This window comes from Dromaius novaehollandiae, chromosome 12, assembly GCF_036370855.1.
Source record: "Dromaius novaehollandiae isolate bDroNov1 chromosome 12, bDroNov1.hap1, whole genome shotgun sequence".
Taxonomy (NCBI): domain Eukaryota; kingdom Metazoa; phylum Chordata; class Aves; order Casuariiformes; family Dromaiidae; genus Dromaius; species Dromaius novaehollandiae.
Window position 1 is genome coordinate 1,716,509 of NC_088109.1, and position 17,058 is coordinate 1,733,566.

Below are 17,058 nucleotides of genomic sequence, written 5' to 3' on the forward strand. Positions count from 1 at the left end.
GTATACCAGGCGCTGCATATACTTTGACTCTGCTGCTGTTTTTCAAGCTGATTTCTGATGGTTTGCATTTCTTACCCACATATCCTAGGCAGAAGGTCATTAAAATATCTGCTGGTGCAGAGCTCCATTTACTCAAGCACTGTCCCTGTGGATATTGTGCTTGCCTTTCACTGTGGCTCCTCCAGCAGCATTATGGAGGCAGAGTTCATATAACTGCCTTTGTTGGTTAACACAATTGCAGATTGTAATCAAAACTGCCGAGGAGCAAATTAAACGGAGCCTTTAAGATGCTCTGAAGACTGGTTGTGGTACATGATGCTTCTCACTGTCCTGTTGGGTTTTGGGGGGTTTGTTTGTTTGTTTTTGATTGTGAGAATGCTTGTAATAAGGTAACCCCTGTATGACTGTCCCCTAATTGCTAGGTGAAATAAGTGAAGTCTCTAGGTATATGCAGTCATTACTGCAGCTTTGCAGGAGTTTTTGCCTACTGTGTGACTGACGGTCTTGAAATGGATTTAATATGCCTCTCTTACAGGGAGCAGAGCAGGCCCAGAGTCCAGAGGTGCTTCTGAGGGAGAGGACACACCAACTGAGCAAGAATTCAGTAAGAGAATTGGTCTCTCCAACTCTGGGGTTGTGCTTATGTTCTTTAGCGTGGAAGTTGTTTAAGGGCCGTGTTTTTGAAGGTATGGATGAAAACATGTAATTTGCATGAGTAGTTCCCACGCTGCACATGCAGACTAGCTTCATATGCAAATAGTACATGAGGTGCTACTCATGGAGTGTAGCCAAAAGTCTGCAGGCTGCAAGCTGGAGACAAATTAGTAGAGGACTATCTGACATGAGCTGTGCTGACAACCAAGCAGGTCAGTGTGCAGCTGTCTCAACGTCTGTGCGCTAAATGGTTGCACGTTCTCCTGTGGCTCATTTCCCACTGCCCAAACAGAACAAGAGCTGGGAGATGCTCTGTGGGGGCATTTAAAGGGGGCAGCTTCACTGTACCGAGTCTTGAGCTCTCATTTCTTCCTCTTAGTGGGAAGAGATTTCAAGATCTCAACAACAGGTAAAGGCTGATGACATCTGATTTTGCAACCCCATAGCTTAGGCTTCCCTTTCTAACAGCTTTAGAAACTCAGGCAAGGATCTCTTTGGAAGTGAGGCCATGTATTTGAGAGACCCTCAAGCACAGAACCTTGATGGGCTTTGATTTTCTCTGTATTGCATAGCTAGCCTGTAGTGAGAGGGGGTTTCCATATAGTGCCTGCCTCATCCGTGCTGAGTAGGTACCTAATAAAATCAGTGACTAAATTATGCTGCATTTCACTTAGTAATCACAGCTCCTAGTTTTTTTTTAACATAGAGATGGGGAGACAATTAGTAGTCTATGATACTGCTCAGCTATGGGTGTTCAAGAATAGATCAGCCATAGTAACAATATCACTGCAGGGTGGGTTGTCGTGGACCTGGATGGGCCAGATCCAAATCCATTATTGATTCATGTTTGGCCAGGCAAAAGCCAATACCAAAAGGAGGCAGAAAAGCCTCTTGGCTCTGACAGGAGAGGTCAGGTGAAGGACCCCAGTGTGAAACAAGGCTATGGAAGGATGAGCTGTGTATCTAGCTTTCCCTTTCTGCGCTTTGTGTCTACAAAGTGTTAACGCATGGGGTATGCAAAGGGCACAATAGGTTAAATAGTCTTTCCTAAAGCCAGCTGATCCAATGGCCAGAAGACAGTGGAAGAAGACATTTGCTGAAACACTGAATATGGAGCCAGTCCATATCTCTTCTCTAATAGCAGAGACAAAGCTTGAAAAACCTGAGCAAGAGTTATCAGGACAACCAGGATCTCCAAAGCAGCCTCTCCAGCCCTCAGCTCCTGCTCCACAGCAGGAGTGCCAGCCTCAAGAACAGGAGCCAAGGAAGAGAGATGAAGGGAGAGAGCGGCGGCCCTCGCAGGAGAAGAGAAGGGACATGGACCGGCACCAGGAACTGCCTTCCCAGAGAGAAGCAGAGGAAACCACACCACAGGACAGTGGAGGAAGCAGAAGTGAGTGGCGGAGGGGCCAAATTTAGACTCCCAATGATTGTGTTGCTTGAGGCCATCAGCAGAAGGGGTAACATTTCAGTAAAACCTCTGGATGCTGTTTCCATATGGTAAAAACCCATGGCATTGGGTCATGATAGGCTCTCCAGTTCCAAAGCTGTTGGCAAGTTGCCTTTAGGAAAATTAAATGAGGGCAAGCTTTCTCTAGGATGGTACAGTTAATTTAGCACAGCAGCAAGAATCTCTTTGGGCAGAGGTTGCCCTGGCCCGAACTCAAAGGAGGAGAGGCCTCCTTTCTGCTCTGTTTTCTGGGAAGGGAAGGTGAGCAATTGGAGAGGGTAGTCTGAGCATCTTGCAAACAGGAGAGAAAAAAGCGGTGGCTTTCAGACTGCAAAGGAGCCAGCAGCTCAGGGCCTGCTCCCCAGCCTATTCTCCCTCTTTCAGTCCAGATCAGTGCAGACACCCTGCTGTATCGCTCCCCTTTCCCCTTTCCTGGAACCATCCTGGACCAGAGCAGAGCTGTGTGTGTGGTCAGTGAGTCCTACTCAGGTGGGGTCACTTTATCCCAGAGGGAGCAGGGAGAAGGAGTGGGTCCCCACATGATCTTGCTGTACTGCAGGCCTCCATCAGGGTGTGAAGTGACCCAGAGAGAGCCCTTGGCCCTCTAGTGAAGTCTGAGCAGCTGCAGAGCAGAGAAGAGACAGAAACCTTTGCTTCCCATCACTCAGCCCTTGAACCACCATTGCCCTCTTTGTCGAGAGGTTTTCATAGATGGCAGTGCTGTGATACAGGCTCCATTGATATTGCCCTGCTCTGTGGCATCTCCTAGCTCCTGGGGCTTGTTGCCGCTGTAGGATGCTGAATTGCAGGGAGGAGAGTTGTGCTTTGCTGCCTTTGGGGTCTGTGGGTGACGGAGCCTTAGCCCTTGCACAGGGATTCCTTCTGCGTAATTCAGCAGTGACTGTGTTTATGCCTGGTGCCAGAACTGGGAAGGCAGAACCGCGCTGAAAGGAGACTGGCACGTTGGGCTCTGCACTCAGAGAGTGAGGATTATGCAGCATTTAACTGCAAAAAGTCATGCCATTGCAGCGGGTGGTTTTAGTTTTACCTCTGCTGTCACAATAAACCTGGATCTGAATTAATCTTTTTTAATACTTTTTGTCTCCCCGCCACCTTTCTCTTTCTGCTCCTCAGCAATTATGCTGAAGCGTATTACTCGATTCACTCCCCCAGAAGTGATCGTGGGGCTCCTGGCCCCATATGTGCGTCTTTCCACGTCCAGCGTGCGCATCATGAAGAACAAGGCTGGCCGGATGGGGCAGACCTATGGCTTCATTGAACTGGAGTCACATGCTGTAAGTAGCTTCCTGCCTTCGCACACTCCCTCTTGGCATCTGTAGCCAGTAGCAGTAGAGGAACCTTAGGCATGTAGGAAATAGCTGTATTTGTGTGGTAGCTGTCCTGAAGCTGTGGCCTCTCCTGCTTACCTGGCTAGATGTAGGGAGTATCTGTGTGCTCTCTAGCTTCAGGAGCCAAAGATTAAGTCTGTCATCACAGCTGCGATGCTGAATGAGTTTCTTGCCTTGGTACGTCTTGTTGTAGACCCTCCCAAACTTAAGCATCTCTCGCATAGATTTTTTGTTTGCGGGGGCCTCAAATTTAATGGTCTCTATTTGCAAAAGGTGTAAATCTTAATTAACAGGCAGTGCAACATTGGAAGGTTCACGTTTTCTCCTTAGTCAGGGTGATACCCAGACTCCATAGCTGTGTTTAACATTGGTCCAGAGGGTATTCACCAAAACCCTTTGGGGCAACAGCAGCCACCATACTGCATGGTCAAGGCCCTAGGAGAACGTGGTTCTTAGCTGGCTGCTGAAAATGGTCACAGGACAAGCAGAGAACCTACCGATGAATATATCCTTTTTGTGACATCCTAAATACCTTTCACTGATGCTTAGACAAGCACATTGTATTTCATATCCTGGCGTGGTCATCCAGGTGCTGCTCTTAGGCATAAAGCCTTCCCTTCAGACAGATGGGATTTGGGAAGTGGGCTTATGTTTCCTTCTCATGAATGCAAAATTCTTTTTTCCTTTCACAGGAGGCACTGAGGTTGCTAAAGATATTGCAGAATCTGGATCCCCCGATCTGCATTGATGGGCGCACAGTGGAAGTGAATCTTGCTACGGGGAGAAGAAGGTATGAACAGATGAGGCAGTAGAGTTGTCCCTTGTTGTAAGACTAGAATTGCATTGTCAGCCTGAATGCCTAAAGGTTGGCATGTGGATTAGCATAGAAGTTTCTACAACAAAACTTTCTACAACCTAAAAATAGGTTGGAGAGGCGAATTTGAAGGAATCGGAGCAGAAGCTTCAGTGATAGAGCAGTATGGGATGAACCATTTTATCAGGTGGCCAGCTCTTGTTGTCCAGCTATCAAATCCCATTCTGAGGAGGTTAATAGGTTTGGCTTTTTAAAAAGCAGTTGGAGAGAATTGCCTTTGCTGATTCAGCAGACAGTGTTGGCATAATTTTTGTGGCAACAGACATCTAGACAGCCTCCCTGTGTCTTGGGATGGGCACAATCCAACATGTGGCCAGAGAAGATGCTCTTCCTGTCTTTGTGGTCCTGCTGATCATTTGGGGTACACTGAGGTTAATGTGAAGTCAGACAGGCATTAATCTGCAGCCTTTATCTCCACAGGAATGACTACGGGGAGCACGGCGACAATTCCTACTACGGCCCGGTAGGTCCGCACAGCTTCGCAGCAGCTAGCAGAGAGGGGAGGGAGCACCAGGGGGAATAGGCCTGACTTTGTCAGAGTGACGTACTCTTCCGTACTGCTAGTATTACTGGGCTGCAGGGCTCTTCCCATACAGAATGGGCTGGAGATTTCGATCTGGATTGCCCTGAGCACCGGATGTAAAGCTTCAGTGAAGCTGGTCTTGTGCCTTGCAACACTGCTTGTCGTTCTGTTAGATGAAAAGCCATGTCTGCCTGATTTCTATTTAGAGTAGTAAAATGATTGTTTTCCTGAACTCTGAGCCTGTGGGAGGGAGGAGAAACAATACGATGTTTGTCAAAGAGTCTCTGATCTGTTTGTGTTGTTCACTTATTCCAGGGCAGAAGGGGCATGAGGGACAGGAGAGGCGGCGAATCACAGAGACGCACCAGAGCACAGTGTAAGCTAAGCTCTGCCTCACTCCTACCGTGGAGTCTTTTCTTCCTTAAAAGGGCACTGACATGTAGAAATCATCCAGAAAATATTTTTAAAGGCTAAAAGTAGGTTTGCTTGCTACACCCACTCTGAGTTCCTTTGCCAATTTTGTTTAGTCATATTTTCCTATTCAATAATGTGTTTCTCTCTCCTCTTACTGTGCAAATGCAGATAAAGGAAAATTGCTACTTGCTTTCCTTGTTGTGTCAAACTGATGGGACAAAATCAGCCCAGCAATTACCAGATGAGATGGAAGAAAATATACTCTATGCAGCAGTGCCAGTAGCTGAAAAACTCTTCTGATTATTTTACTAGTGTATATGCAGTACTGCTGAGCTCTGTCTAATAAGAGTTTGGAAATGAGAAACATTCCTCATATTATGGGGTGCCTACCCTGGGCCTAGCCCTGGATTTTGGCTATTCCTGTAGAAGCAGTTGGCTCTCCTTCCTTGTCAGGGGTTTTTGTGCACATGCGGGGCAGAGGGGGAACAGGGTAGAGTCATTGCTTAAGAAAGGAGATTTTGTTTGTAAGAGCGCAGATCTTTCTTGTTCACAAGGGTAGGTGGAAGCAGAGCTGAAACTCATCACCCCGTTCTTTGGGAAATTCCTGCATTTCGGGATATCTTTGTCCAGTCAAGTGGTGATCTCAGTACAAACACTGTTAGTGTCTTCTGATGGGGAAGTTTTTCCAGAGTTCTAAAACAGAGGGATTGTGAAAACCCATCTCCCTTCTTACTAACTAAAGAATGAAAGACGTAAGGAGAGTGATGTGAGGACACTCATGCCTCCCTCGCCAGGAGAGAAGATTTCTTCTTTCCCACTCTCAATCCTTTCACCAGCGCAATATTTGCAGATGCTTTTTTCTTTGTAAAAGGCAAGTTCTCTCTTCTGATGTTAACTCTTCTCTCTCCATTCAGCTCCATCAGATGTGTCCACGTACATTTATGACCCTGAAACTGGGAATTACTATGATCCCATAGCTGGGACATACTATGACCCCAGGACTCAGGTAAGCGCACAGGAAGGAAGCTTTACACATAGCACATTTCCACAAACTGCCCTTCTTTGAACAGCTTTTGCAGCTAGAGCCTGAGGAGAGCTGGGATGGGACAGCATAGAGGTGGCTTTTCCTCTGGCTATGTAAAAGGGATCCCTGTTCTGAAATACCAACTCGATGGGAGGCAAGGCTAGGAACCCATTAGCTGTGTGTTGAACCACTTATCTTGGCTGTCTCCTTGGCCCATAAAATCCTACCTTTGGAGGGCTTTTAGACTCCTCTTTGTTGAACAGACTTATAGGCAGCGCATCCTCGCTAGATTTTACTGGAGATATGAGACTTAACACTGTGTCTACTAAAAGATGGACAGCAGAACTCTGTTTTCATCTGGGGTTTCTTTGCTCCCCCAGCCCAGACAGTGATAGTTACAAGGATACCAAAAAAGGCTCCCTGGGACTGTCATTTTGTTTCCATGAGACCATCCATGCTGCTGCTGAGGGCAGAGCACTGCTCTGATGACCTGGCTAGAGTAGACAGTCTTCTGCCTTGGCAAAGTCTTAAAGCCTTGGCCCCCGGCTGTCTGAGGCTCTGCTGTACAGTCCCTTCTTACTGTGCTGGTGTCCCCAGCCTAATAAGGACTCAGCCATGTACTGAGAAGGCTGGCAGGGTTTTGTTAAGTCTGTTCCAAATGCCTCTTTCAGAGAGAAGTCACGATAGACCGAGAAGCCTGCTCATCACCTACAGAGAGCAGAAGAAGGCGGCATGGGAGCCAAGAAAGGACGAATGAAAGAAAGGAGCCACACAGCAGGGACAACAGGGACAGGAAGGAGAAAGGGAAAAATACTTCTGCTAAGGTAAATCCCTCCTGCAGTCACCATGATCAGAGATTTGAGGCCAGGAGGCTGAGGTAAGAAGTGAGGTTAGAAAAAAAGAGTCAAAGTAGTTTACAGAGGATTCAAAAAGGGAGGAACAGTGAGAAAAAGTAACGAAATACACGTAGTCCCCAGCAGGCCGGGAACATGGTTTGCTCTCTGGCCAGAGCAAAATTTTTCTCTCTTGTGACATGAAGTCAGGGCTTCTTTTCCCTTTCCTCTTGGTAAAGGATTCAGAAACACCCCTGTAACTGAAGACACACTCACACTGCTGAAAACACCCAACTGTTGTAACAGAGCCAGCGAAAAATAGCAGAGATGTTTGAACGTACCAGGTTAGATAATAACAGAGATTCAGCCCTGCCCTAACCACAGTTCCTGCTCCCACCAAACTTCACAGACAGACTGGAAGGCAAGGCAGGCAGTGCGGCTGGACTGCAAAGGTGAACTGAGAGATATAATGCAGAAATTCCCCCCCTTCCCATTTCTCCTGCCTGCCTGGTTTCCATAGATGCTCAGAAGTGGCTTCCCAGTTGCTGCATGCACTCTCTGACCCCTGTGCTGCTGATGGCCTAATGCCTTTTATTTTTTCCCCCCTCAGAATGAGCCTGGAGAGGAGAGGTTCTTTGCAGAAGATGTCTTCAAAAAGCCATTACCTCCCTCTGTGAAAAAAGACGAGAGTGCAAGCCTGGTAAGATGGCACATAGCGCTTGTTTTGCCCTGGTCAAGCATGAATAGCTGAACTACAGCATTACCAGCCTAGTACTCTGCAGAGCAAGTAGATGTGAAACTTTACCACAGCCTATTTGTGCTGCTCAATGCACAAGTGAGTATCACAGGCTTGTCCTGTTGCAGTGCTGGGTGATTATAGTCTCTGGTGTTCTCTATCCAGAAAAAGGAACACCTCGAAAACACCACAGAGCTGTGTTGACAGTGGCCATATGTCGTGCCACAGACTCAGCAGAGTTATTGTTGTTATCCTTTCTCCTCGCTGCCTTTAGTACTTGTCCTGTGGCTCATCCCTCAACGGGAAGCAGGACTGTAACTCTTCCAGGAGCGGTGGGTTTCTCTGCTCCCTTGCTTGACAGGCTACGGGGATAGCCTGGCACGCAGTCTGTGCCTGGGTGCTCTCCGTGTCCTTTGTGCAAGTGGAAGTGTATAAGTGTGACCTGCCCCAGCAACCCCACTGGTCTGTGGCACAGTTGGGGCTGCTGTCCCAGTCCAGCAGAAGGTGGGAGTGGAGCAGGCTGGGACTGCACTGAGCACTGCTTCAGCTGTCTCTGAAAGCAAGGGCGTAACCCCAAGGGAGAGACTCTCGGCCACCCCCAGAATGGAAACATCTCCCACCAAAACCACCACCTCCTTTCTGCTTGGAAGCCTGTTAAATAGGTGCATAGCTGCTGTGCGCAGACTTCCCCTAGGACCAGCTTGTGGCAGTCCTAACACCCCATTTTGACTGTTTCAGAATGAGTCTGGAGAGGAGAAGTTCTCTGCAGAAGATGTCTTTAAAAAGCCATTACCTCCCTCCGTGAAAAAGGACGAGAGTGCAGCCCCGGTAAGACACTCCTTGGAACTGACTTTTTCTCTTGATCAAGCCTGGGTAGATGACTAGGGGGGCTCTCCAAAGCCTGGCTTGGGTGCCAGACATGCCAGGTTCTCCTGCCAAAGAAGGGAGCATTGGAGAGAGAACAGCAAAGGCAGTTTGCTTTATAATGCTGGGCTCATTTGTGGGGTTCTAGCACAGGGAAAATTTGATAGTGGCAGTTAAGCAAGGTCTCCTCACTTGAGCAGTTGTCATGCAGAATACTCTTCCATCCTGCCTCTGGACTGAGGAAGGCCAAACCTCACTGATCCTTACTGCTGGAAGAAGTGACTTACAGCCACTCCATGCCAAATAGCTGCTGCTTTGGTCAGCATCTTGTGCACCTAGGTGTGTGGCAGACTGGGAAGGCCTGGCACCAAAGCATGGCCTGTGTTGGGAACAGAAGAGCTTCTACCTGTGGCGTTTAAATGCCAGTCATCCAGTTTCTTTCCATCCCTGCCCATGCTGCTGAGATGCTGCTCTCTAGCTTTTGGGCTGGAACAGAGACAGAAGAGGTGGGGAGATGGGTTGGGGAAGTGGAGCCCAACGTGGCAGAGTAGGCTTGATGCTGTGAATTGTCACACTTTTCTGCCTCTCTCCCTCAGCCCAAGGCGGTGAACCCTCTGATAGGACTTCTGGGAGAGTATGGAGGAGACAGTGACAATGAAGAGGAGGAGGAAGAGGAGGAGCAGTCACAGGCGCAGTGGATGCCGCCTCCCCACCCACCAGCACAGCGCGAGGAGCAGCCAAGGAAGGCCAAGGCCAGCGACGACAAGCTGACCGACTGGAACAAGCTGGCCTGCTTGCTGTGCAGGAGGCAGTTTCCCAACAAGGAAGTGCTCATCAAGCACCAGCAGCTCTCCAACCTACACAAGGTACAGGGAGCTGGGGGCTCGGAGGCTGTGTGTGTGCAGCTTTGTGCTCTGTGGGGAAAAATGCAACAGTTGGGTGGGAAAAGCTTTGCCGAGTTTGACATGAGCAAGCAATGTTCTTATCAAAGCTGTGTTCAAAGCCTCCCATCACAGGCTAATAACCAGCTCTGTCACTAACTAAATTGGAGCAGACTTCTGACCAGCAGGCACAAATAACACCACCCTGGTAGACACCGTGAAGAGGAGTGTGTGTTAACAGCTTCATAGTCTGTAGGCTTGCAGGCAGCTCTGTGACACAGTGGAGCGTATCATTTCACGGAGGAGAGCACCAGCCCCACCTCAGCATGCTGGAGTTGTGGGAAGGGTGCCTGAGCTGAAGAGCAGGGATCCAGCCCGTCTTGCATGGGGCTACAAGCAGGTTCCCTAGGCATCGCATGAGCTGCTTGCTTCTGCCATGCGAGTGCCAGTGGTACTCTGTGGAAATACGCCCGTAACATCAGGCTGTGACTCTTCAAGCCGTAGTGAGATGGCTCAAGCTTGGGGAGAGTGGGTTGTTTGCAGGCTCAAGTGTGATAGTAGTAAGATAATAGTGAGAGATAGTAGTAAGAACTTATTTAGCAAATGTCTCCCTGTGTCCTGCGCTACCTTCAAGCTCTCCCTGCCAGGAGGACCAAACTGCGTGCTGGTTAAAATAGGCTAGGTAGCCTGCTCTGCTGTGGGAGAAGAAAGGCTCCTGGCCCCTGTGGAGGAGCAGGCATTTTGGGCTGCATGGGAAGCCTTTGCATCTAGCATAGCGCAGGTGCAAGAGCATGCTGTTTTTATCTGTGCTCCTTATGGGCACAGCAAATGACCCTAACAGCTCGTATCCTCTGTTGACACTGGCTTCTGCTTTCCTCTTCCAGCAAAACCTGGAGATACATATGAAGATCAAACGGTCTGAGCAGGAACTGGCGTATTTGGAGAAAAGAGAGCGTGAGGTGGGTCTGTGGTGCTGGGCAGACTTCTGCTTGTGGTGCTGTGCTAGGGGAGCATTGGTCCCAGACAGACCCACTCCATATACAATTGTTTTGAGAAGTATCAAGCTGCAGCCTGGGCATCAAATGCCTCCCAAAGAGCTTTACGCTGAGCTGTGGGCCACACACTGCATTTGGACGTGTAGATAGTGCCGTGACTTCTAAGAGGAGGTTCCCTTCTCCCAGAAGAGGGTCTGAGTGTGGTTCTGTTGCCCAGCAGGGCAGTGTTGGGCTTTGTGCTAAGTGGGTCCCAGATTTCCATCCAAAACGGATGCAGTGTGTGGGTCACTGTTGCCCAGCAAGGCAGTGTTGGGCTTTGTGCTAAGTGGGTCCCAGATTTCCATCCAAAACGGATGCAGTGTGTGGGCCACTGCTGCCCAGACAGGAATGGGGAGAGCTGTAGCGGCCCCTTGTTCAGAAGCTGGCAGAGCTGCTCCCAGTGCTGTAGCTGGAAGGCTGCAACCACAGGTCCAGGTCAGCCCAACAGATGCCATCAGGACAGAAGAAATGGACTGTGGGTTCCACAAACATGCAGGGTTTGTGGGTCTCCAGGACACATTTCTGAGGATTAGTGGCTGAGATGAGACCTTGCTGCAGAGCAGTCTCCTGTGGGGTGTTGAATCCTTCATAGCTCCTACACTCACTTTGTTCTTTCTGATATGAAGGGAAGATACAAAGACAAGGGAAACGACCGGAGAGAGAAATACCAGCAGATGGACTCACCAGAGAGGAAACGATTCAGATACGATCGGGACTCGGAGAGGTAATGGCTGCTGTTGGTTAGATCTTTTGGGGGCTGCTGATGGCAGGATGGCATGTGAGCAGCTGGTATGCCAAGGCCAGGAATTGGCTGGTGGGGAAGATCTGCAAGGATAGCAGCCTGGCAGGCTGCGACTCCTGCACATAGAGGTCCCCGAAGTGTGAGCCTGCTGTGCAGTAGGACTACTCTGAGAAGCCAGGAGAGGGCTAGAGGTGCAGAGAGCATAAGGGAGAGCAGAAACAAGCTGTCAGGTGCTGGATGGGTGGGATGGGAGCTGTGAGGGTGCCTGGCCAGGCACAGGAAGCAGAGTGCGGTCTGTTTGCAGCCACCTCATTCTTAAGGCATTTGCTGTCCTCCTGCCTAGGCGTGGAGCCATCAGGAGAAAGAGCAAAGCTGTATTTTGTCTGTTCCACTGACTCAGAAAACATCAGGAGCCATTTCCATCTCATTCAGAGTAGGAGGAGGAGGAAATCGCGTGCTCTGCAGAGCTCTTGAAAGGCCCACCTGCTGTGAGCTCATGTGTTCCAGTGGGCTGAGGGACTGCGAGGCCTCTTGAAGACAAGACTGGTTATGTGCCTGTTTGCTTCTAATACACCTCGGGAAGGAGACCTTTCCTTCACGTCTTGCAGTTTAGAAATCTGTGTCTTGTCTGCCCTCTCTTTCTCTGGAAGAGCTGTGGATAACTTGAAGCAGTTTGCATGCAGTGTCATCAGAAAGTGCTGGAGTGCACTTTGCTGAGTGCAGGAAGCTATTTTTATGCTGAGCAGTTTTTAGAACTATGAGTTCTGGTAAATAGTCTTGGATGAATAATGACCAGGAGGGAGAAAGTGTGTCCTAGTCAACACTGTGTCAGTTGAGCTCAGTGACCACAGCTCTCGCAGCACTTGAAGAAACAAAAGATCTGACAGAACAGCAGGGATTACACTTCACTTTCTTGCTGTTGCTAAAATTCAGATTAAGAAATACAAAGCATTTGCGCAAAATGCTCCTGGTCTTCTCATACCATAAATATTTTAGCGCCTGAGCTCATTTCCTGTGCCCTGCTTTATTCTCCCCTGAGGTTGGACAAGGAGATACGACGTCAGAGGTGTCTGAGCCCTGCCCGCAGAATGCACTGTGTTGAATTTCTTGGGCCACATGCTTCTTGAAAGCAACTTGGGCAGTGCCATTAGTAGTGCTAAAAATCCCTGGCATGTGTGTGAAGCACCACAAAGCTGCATAACTGATTCTGTCTCTCTTGCAGTGACTACGACCCAAGGATTGACAGTAACAACAAAGGAAACCGAATGTTGCAGTCCCCAGGGTGGAAGAAAGGCCTGGGTCACAACCAGCAGGGCACAACCTCACCAGCGGAGGTAAATCTTCCCTTTCCTTCAAAACAGATCACTGTCTTTCAACTGGTAATGTCTCCTGAGACAGCTGGAGGGAGTTCTCAACTGGAACAAGAGTCAATCTGCAAGAATCAGCACCCACTCGATGGAGTATTATGCGTGCACTGGTTAAATCTGCAGGCTGGGGGGGGCTGCAGGCATATGTCAGTAAGAAAGGGTTAGCATGTGAATGGATCTGGAGGGCAGAAAATAGAGTAACAGTGAGCAGGGAGGGCGTGAGCATCTGATTAATACCTGTACAAAGTCACCAGCAGTGGGCAGGAGAAGGGCTGATGTTTGGACTAGCTCGATGCTCTGCAGCCATGTCCGGCTGGGATGAAAAGGTGAACCTCTTCCCGGGAGGCGCGAGCGTAGCCGAAGCCTGCAGGGCATGTGCTGTTATTTGTCTGCTCTGCCTAGGACTTGTGAGACCTCAGCTGCGGTTCTGGGCACTGGACTTGAAGGGTAGCAGGGTATGGAGGTCCAACTGGAGAAGGGTACCAGGGTATGCCGTCGGATGAGGAGCAGAGTCTTGTCACCGAAGAGCCTCAGGGACAGGCAGGGCTGAGCAGATCCTGCCTTCTGGGACGGAGTGGCCTCCTGTGCACCTGCCAGCTCTGCCCTCTGTGATGCTCACAGGAACCTTAATTTGCTGGAGAGGAAGTTTACCTAGGATAGTTGCACTTGACACATGTTTTTGAGCAGTCTTAAGATTGCAACCTGCAGTTTGAAATAACTTGAAATATTTTGTCCATGTTGGTGATTCCACAGACAGGCTGTTCACACCCACTGCTGCTCGTGCCTGCCCCCGGGCACACTGCGGCAGCAGTTGTGATGGTTATGGGGGGCTGATCAAGGGCAAAAGAAGGGGTTGTTTTCTTGTGGGATGTTTCCAACTGCATTTGCCTTGCTCTGCAGCCCGCACGGGCAGTGCTGAGGCCGCAGTTTGACCTCAGGCTGCAGGCTGGCCTGAACGCCACCTCCGTAGTGGCAGGGAAAGCAGTGATGCTCTGGCTGGTCAGGCAGGTAAGACGGGGTCTTTTCCAATGGATTAATTCCTGATCTCATTCACTGCGTAACCATGCAGATGGTTGCCACAGCACTGCGGAGGGGCAGCGAGGGGTGCAAGCGACTGATGGCTGCTTAGGCCGGCGTTCTGCAGAAATCCATTCAGTGAGCAGCCCAAGATGCCCGGGCCTGGCAGCAGCAAGCGGCCTGGAGGGAGCTGCTCTACCCCCTTGCCCTGGTGCCCAGGGCCACGTGGGCAGCACCAGCCCCCGGCAGCTGTGGTCGCTTGCCATGGTGGGTTTAGTTGCCTGGCTACTTCGCTGTGTGGTGTTGGCTCCTCTCCGAAGGGCGCTGCAACATGCCAGCGCTGCTCACGTTGCAACATTGAGTTTACAATCAAGTATATCATTGAAGGCAAATATTTGGGGCTTTGTGGCATGTTTGTTTGAGCCCACACGCAAAAAAACGCAAGATTCCCTCTTCATTTCAGATAGCAAGAACTGGCCCCAGCTGTTGTTTGGTCCTCGCTGAGAGTTTTCTGCAGCCATAAAATGGGCTTTGTGGAGCAGACAGCTCCAGCGACGTGCTCTGGGAGGTCTGACCTACAATCAGGCTCCCTGCCCTGGATAGGGTAGCTGATCACAAGACACAGCCCTGGTGCAATTCCTGTAAAGACCTCCCAGAAGAGCCCTAGACATGTGCTTTCTTCCCGCTTCCCAAGTCCTGCTGGGCAAAGCCATGTGTCCAGTTCAGCCCTAGATAACTTTGATCTCTCAGCCTAATTGCTCACATCTCTGGTATCCAGATACATCATACTTAAAAGGAAATAAAACTTTCAGCCTTGGGCCTGCTCTCCTGGGCTCACTCTGGGCAGGTATAGCTGAATAATTTAGACATTGGCTGCAACAGCCAGTCGTTAAAAACCAGTTGAAATTCAGAATGAGCTACCAGAGCCCATGGGGACTCCATCAGAGGAGAGAACAGCTGAGCTTGTGCAAATGCAGGCTAACTGCAAACCAGCTGCCCAGGAGCCCAGCTCTCTTGCTGACACTTTCCTTTGCTCTCTTCCGTCCTCACGCGCACACGGCTGCCTCTCCTCTGCTGCTTTTGCGTATTTTGGCTGCTCGCTCCTACGCCATCGTGCGCTAGTATTGCTCTCCCCAGCCAGTCCCCATGGTTCAGTTCTCTACTGGCATTTGCTGCTTGTGTTTTTGTTGCTTGCAGAGCTCTGGCAGTTCCTTCCAAGCAGCTTTTGGGGGAACGCAGTGTACTACCCTTGCCCCCTCTTCAGATCCGCAGGGGAGCAGTCAGCTAAATCTGTCCTGGAGCAGCCGAGGGGAAGCCTTTTCTTTGTGGGCAGCAGGCAAAGAGGAGGAATCACTAATACCGGCTGTGTCTGCTTTCAGGCAGAAAATCGGAAGAAGGGACCTGGCTTTGGAGCCCAAGGGAAGCCCGGCAAGAGGCAGTCCAACGAAACGTACCGCGATGCTGTCAGGAGGGTCATGTTTGCCCGCTATAAGGAACTTGAGTGAATGGTGGAGAATACCCCAAGCCTGTCTCTCTCCATCTCTGTCTCTTTCTCTCTGTGTCACGTTCTCTTGGGGTTTGGGGTTTTGTTTTGGGTTTTTTTTTTCTTTTTTTTTTTTTGAATTGTTAAAGGTTTTGCTGCTAGACTTTTTTTTAATAAAACTGAAAATTTGTCAGTGATGTTTCACCATCTGTTCCCTAAAATGGCATGTTTTAGAAGCGTGTATTGTTTCAGAAGATTCCCATCATCTTTTCTCCTCCGCTGATGAGGTCCCTGGGGCTTGTGACGCTGCCAGTGGGGCTGAGAAGTTCGCCCTTTGCTGCCTTGGCCGATCTGTCCCAGCTGCGCTCAGGTGGTCGCTCGGTGGCTCCTCCAGCAATGCCACTGTCCTGCAGCAAGTTCCCTGCCAGCTTAGGTGCTGCTGGAGACCTCTGAATGAGGCCTATCTTTTAGGATATGCTCTCCCACGTGCTGTACTGCTCTCCAAGATAACTGTGTTCTCCCAAAACGCGTTGCTGGCCCGACCGAGTGAAGGCCAAACCAAAGCAGTAGAGCCCAATGTGCTGCCTGGCTTGTGAAGCTGTTGTAAAACGCTGCCCCTGCAGCAGCGCAGGGGTGCAGACCCGGGGCACGACGTGTAATAAACCTGACTTGGGATGCGCAGGACTGACTGGTGTGTCCGGGCCTCAGCAAGCATCATCTCCTGCCTGTAGGCATCACCTGTGTCAGCTCATTGCCAGCCCTGCTGCTTCCCAGCCGCCACGGTGCCAGCCTTGCTGTGGCATGTCCAGGACAAATAGTTTAAGGCAAGCTATCTGCTGGGGCATGGCTGGAGTTTGAGCCTGGGCTATCTCTAGGACTGAAGTGGCCCTGGCAGCAAAGATGGGACCCCAAAGGAGTCCAGAAAAGCAATGTGAGCTGTTAGGTGCGGGCTAGGCTGGGCCCTGGGGACACAGGGACAGGTCATCCTTGCAGTGTAGCAGCACCCATGGGCCAGGTCAGGCTCCTCTGGGCATCTCCTGGGGGTCATTCACCTCTCCCGTACCTCCGTTCCAGGGGGTCATTCCCCTTCCCCCAGCCCAGGCAGGAAACATCCCTTTGAGGAGCTGGGCTCTTTCCAGGCCCTGGCATTGGGGATACTGATCGGGGTACGGGGTGGGGGGGCCAAGGTGGTGGGGCATCCACCCATTTTTCTGCCCTTCTGCTCCATGGCCACCTTTTTGGCCCAAGCAGGGCTCAGCCGCGGGTGCCCAGATGCTCCTAAGGCCATGTCCTCATTCATGTAGGGAGCAGGGGATGCGCACGAAGGCGTGGGAGGCAAGGGAGCAGGAGGGACCATGGCATGGGACTGCCCAGCTGCTAGTGAGGGCACCTGGATTCAATCAATAGTAACAGCTTGATGACTAAAGGCAGCAGGGCAAAACTCTCCCCTTCCTTTCTGGGCAGTGCAGGGAAGGGCTGGAGATGCAGAGCAGCAGTGAGCAGCTCCCAGGCAGGCGGTTGTAACAGAGGTAGCAAGGGTGGTGTGGCTGGGGCAGAGACTGCCGAAATTGTGTGTGGCCCATCCAGATAAGGAAGGGTGCTAGTCCTGGCTGGAGAAGACCTTGTACCAGATTGGCAGGAGGGTGGCCAGGGGGCTGCAGCAGCTCATGGGCACCTGCTGCTTTTTCTGCCTGTCCCACAGGAGAACAGGCCCCAACAGTGCTGCCCAATAAATATCCCAAAGGAGGGAAAACCAGACGCTTGTGGAAGTTGAAGTCAGCAAGATCTGGAGGCGAAGGGTCACCCTGCAGCA

The 17,058-nt window shown here is 50.5% G+C and overlaps 1 protein-coding gene across 2 annotated transcripts in view; it reads left to right on the plus strand.

Annotated features, from left to right (window-relative positions):
- RBM6 (RNA binding motif protein 6) overlaps positions 1–15,438 on the plus strand; it is a 62,346-nt gene extending 46,908 nt beyond the window's left edge. For both annotated transcript variants that reach the window (XM_064518619.1, XM_064518620.1), the window contains exons 9-23: positions 536–604; positions 1,796–2,047; positions 3,239–3,399; positions 4,146–4,243; positions 4,748–4,790; positions 5,166–5,226; positions 6,179–6,270; positions 6,960–7,112; positions 7,732–7,821; positions 8,596–8,685; positions 9,318–9,587; positions 10,487–10,561; positions 11,263–11,360; positions 12,601–12,712; positions 15,142–15,438. In XM_064518619.1, coding sequence (XP_064374689.1) covers positions 536–604; positions 1,796–2,047; positions 3,239–3,399; positions 4,146–4,243; positions 4,748–4,790; positions 5,166–5,226; positions 6,179–6,270; positions 6,960–7,112; positions 7,732–7,821; positions 8,596–8,685; positions 9,318–9,587; positions 10,487–10,561; positions 11,263–11,360; positions 12,601–12,712; positions 15,142–15,267 — 1,790 coding nt within the window. In that variant the 3' untranslated portion in view covers positions 15,268–15,438. The remainder of the gene's footprint in view (positions 1–535; positions 605–1,795; positions 2,048–3,238; positions 3,400–4,145; positions 4,244–4,747; positions 4,791–5,165; positions 5,227–6,178; positions 6,271–6,959; positions 7,113–7,731; positions 7,822–8,595; positions 8,686–9,317; positions 9,588–10,486; positions 10,562–11,262; positions 11,361–12,600; positions 12,713–15,141) is intronic.
- The last annotated feature ends 1,620 nt before the right edge of the window (positions 15,439–17,058 follow it).